The 3,270-nt window shown below is 39.2% G+C and overlaps 1 protein-coding gene across 2 annotated transcripts; it reads right to left on the reverse strand.

Moving 5' to 3' along the window:
• Nucleotides 1-403: 403 nt before the first annotated feature.
• Nucleotides 404-1,369, reverse strand: Or10al6 (olfactory receptor family 10 subfamily AL member 6). 2 transcript variants are annotated; one of them, XM_087596985.1, is made up of 2 exons: nucleotides 1,030-1,369; nucleotides 404-609 (listed from the first exon to the last, which is right to left on the reverse strand). In XM_087596985.1, the coding sequence occupies exons 1-2, from the start codon at nucleotides 1,367-1,369 to the stop codon at nucleotides 404-406; spliced, it is 546 nt and encodes a 181-aa protein (XP_087453111.1).
• Between the last annotated feature and the right edge of the window lie 1,901 nt (nucleotides 1,370-3,270).

Genomic DNA, 3,270 nt, shown 5'->3' on the forward strand with positions numbered 1-3,270 from the left:
ACTTTTATGACAGAAAAATACCCTGCTTCATAGAGCTATTAAGACATTAAGTGCTATGTTTTGAGAATCTGTGTAAAGGGCAGAGTTAACAGATATATCAGGGGTTGGACAATGGCTAAGAATGGATACAGAGAGTTTTCAAGGCTCTTGAGACATTAGCATGTGATTTAAAATCTGCTCAGATGAAAATCTTTAATCAATGGACTAACCAACAAATGTTTTTAGTAGCAAGCATACTTTTCCATTATTTTCAATTAGAAATAATGTTGAATAAAGAGAATACTCTAAAACAAAGTTATATTTCTTAAAGATTGTTTCAAGACAGCCAGGAAGAGCATAGCACTTTTGTTTGCTTACTTGACAGACGGTGCACCCTTTTGAAAGAGCACTTCAGGATTCTCGGTTACCTTTTCATTGTCAGAACTTTCTTCAGGCCCAGAGTTCTTCTCAGTGCACCCTTTACTTCCTTGTTCCTTAAACTATAGATGATGGGATTCAGCATGGATGTCACTGATGTATAGAAGAGGGCCAAGAGTTTGTCCACTCCTGGTGAGTGGCTAGACTTGGGCCTCAAATAGGTGGCAGATGTTGAGCCATAGAAGAGTGTGACTACAAGTAGGTGAGATGAACAGGTAGAGAGAGCTTTATGGCGCCCCTCAGGTGAAGGCATCACCAGCACTGCAACGAGAATTCTGACATAGGAAGAAATGATCAGTAAAAATGGACTAAATATGCAGAGCACTGCTGCCACAAAGATGGCAGCCTCATTTTGGGATGTATCACCACAGGCAAGTGCCAGGAGAGGTGGAAGGTCACAGAAGAAGTGGTCTATCTCACAGGGTCCACAGAAGTTCAAGGAGAAAATAAAATTGGTCTGTCCCAGACCTACTATGCATCCCATTACCCATGAGACAATTGCCAAATAGGCACATACCCCACGACTCATTCGGGTTGCATAGTGGAGTGGGGAACATATAGCCATATAGCGGTCAAAGGCCATGGCTGCCAATAGGCAGCACTCAGTTATACCAAAGAATATGAAGAAGAACATCTGTGAGGCACAACCCTCCCAAGAGATCCCTCGGGCCTCACTCACAAGGCTCTGCAGCATCTTGGGTATGACAGAGCAAGTATAGCCAATCTCCAGGAGAGACAAGTTGGCCAGAAAGAAGTACATGGGGGTGTGTAGAGATGGACTGGTACAAATAGCAAGGGCTATGAGAGTATTTCCTGTTAGTGATACTAAGAACATGAGAAGGATGAGGGTGAACAGGAGGAAGCATTCTCCAGGGACCTCAGAGAACTTGGCAAATGCAAAGCGTTTGACAGACAAACTATTCTCCTGCCACAGAGAACAGTTGACACTCATCTCCTGAAAGAAAGGACAAAATTATTACAAAAATTCTTGCAGATTAGGGAAGTTATTCAGACTATCTCTCTGTCTCTTCTGCCCCAAGTCTCTCTCTCTCCCTCTCCTGTGTGTGTGTGTGTGTGTGTGTGTGTGTGTGTGTGTGTGTGTGTGTGTGTGTGATAAATATATGGACGCACATGTGCTTATAATGCTCAAAAACCAATGTCAAGTATTTTTCTACCCTATCCTGTCTGCCTTATTTGTTGAAACAGGGTCTGTTACTTGACCTGAAGCTACTTGTTTTTGCTAGACTGAGTCGGGAATCCACCTTCTTTTGCCTTTCATACTCTTACAGTTGGAATTATATAAATCTGGATGGCACAGTCTTTCATGGGTACGGTGGATCCAAACTCCACTCCTCACACCTGAACAAGTTCATTAATTACTGAACCATTTCTTTTTTTTCATCTTTATTAACTTGGGTATTAATTTGACTGTGAGTTAAATGACAGCCTAGGTTAAGAGTGATACTGTGCTAACAAAGACAAAAGGTAAAGTGATGGTCAGTTGTCCACTTAGGTTCCATTTAGCCAATTGTTAATGAGAGTATGAGAAGGTCTTTTCAAATTCATTTTTGTTTCCTCATTCCTGTTAGCACTTGCTCACTTTAACCATTCTCTCTCTCTCTCTCTCTCTCTCTCTCTCTCTCTCTCTCTCTCTCTCTCTCTCTCTCTCCCCGCGGTCTCATTTTGTACATACCATTTTCAACTCAATATATTCTTCTTGGGTCCTGACTCCTCAGTAATATTTTTTTCGGAGTTTATAGACTCTTGTCAGTTAATTTTGCAGGTCTATGTCTACCAGTTGTATATTTTCACATCTGGAAGGAGCTACACAGTTTCCTCAGTGACATAGATATAGAAGCCAAGGGAGAAACGAAGCCATAAAGAAGAATGTCTGAGTAGGGCTTAACTGGTAACTTTAAAAAATGTCCTTTGTAAATGGCCTCATCCCAATTATCTACAGCAGCCCAATGCAAAGATTTGCATTATTGATGAGGGCCCATGAGACAGGGGAAATGGAGTCATTCACTCCTTGTGGAGGAATCAATGGCAGTAAATACTGGCAACCTAACAGCCTGTGCATATTTGTTCATTTTATACTTTTAGTTCTTACAGGACAAATAAAAAAATAAAGCTTGTCATAAGTATATTTCATACCTTCCAAAATTCAGAGTCAAATAAAAAATCGGAGCATCAGAAAGTCTCTGAATACTTTAAGAACTATTATCTAACACAAATGATTTTCTGTTGAGATATTTAAAAAATATTAAATCACACAAAATTATGTGAAAAATGTAAAATAAGTAAGAATTTCTCTCCTTGTTATTTGAAATTGTATTGAAACAGGCAAAATCTGCCTAAATTTTCTATCGCTTTTAGGACTTCATCAGCTGTTGAGTTCATCCTTGGGATGTGCCAAGATCAATGTAGTGAAATTCTATTTGAGACTCATAAGAGAAAGTTCTGTTTTCATAATGACTCATGAAAGGAGAATGGGGTTTCATGTCCTGAATGTAGACAAATAGAGGTCTACATCTCAAGGCTCTTTGGAATAATGGAAACATCAGAATAGGCTGCAATGGATAAGCCTCTGTCTCTAATCTTAAAGTAATCTTCAAGTAAATTTTCAGATTCGTCAATTTTAGCTGTTTCACCTTAAAGCTGCAAATGTTTAAGCCCAATGTGATTACATGGTAATATGTTCATTAAAGTGCAAAAGTGCCTGCCCTGAGAAGTCTGTAGTGACCAATCTAGTAACAGAATGAAGCCATGTACATAGTGTTATAATGTAATATTTTCCATATCCATTATGAGTTATGTTTAATACATAGATCTTCCATGTTATAAAGATGTTAT

This window comes from Rattus norvegicus, chromosome 20 (genome assembly GCF_021556685.1).
Source record: "Rattus norvegicus strain SHRSP/BbbUtx chromosome 20, alternate assembly SHRSP_T2T, whole genome shotgun sequence".
Lineage (NCBI taxonomy): Eukaryota > Metazoa > Chordata > Mammalia > Rodentia > Muridae > Rattus > Rattus norvegicus.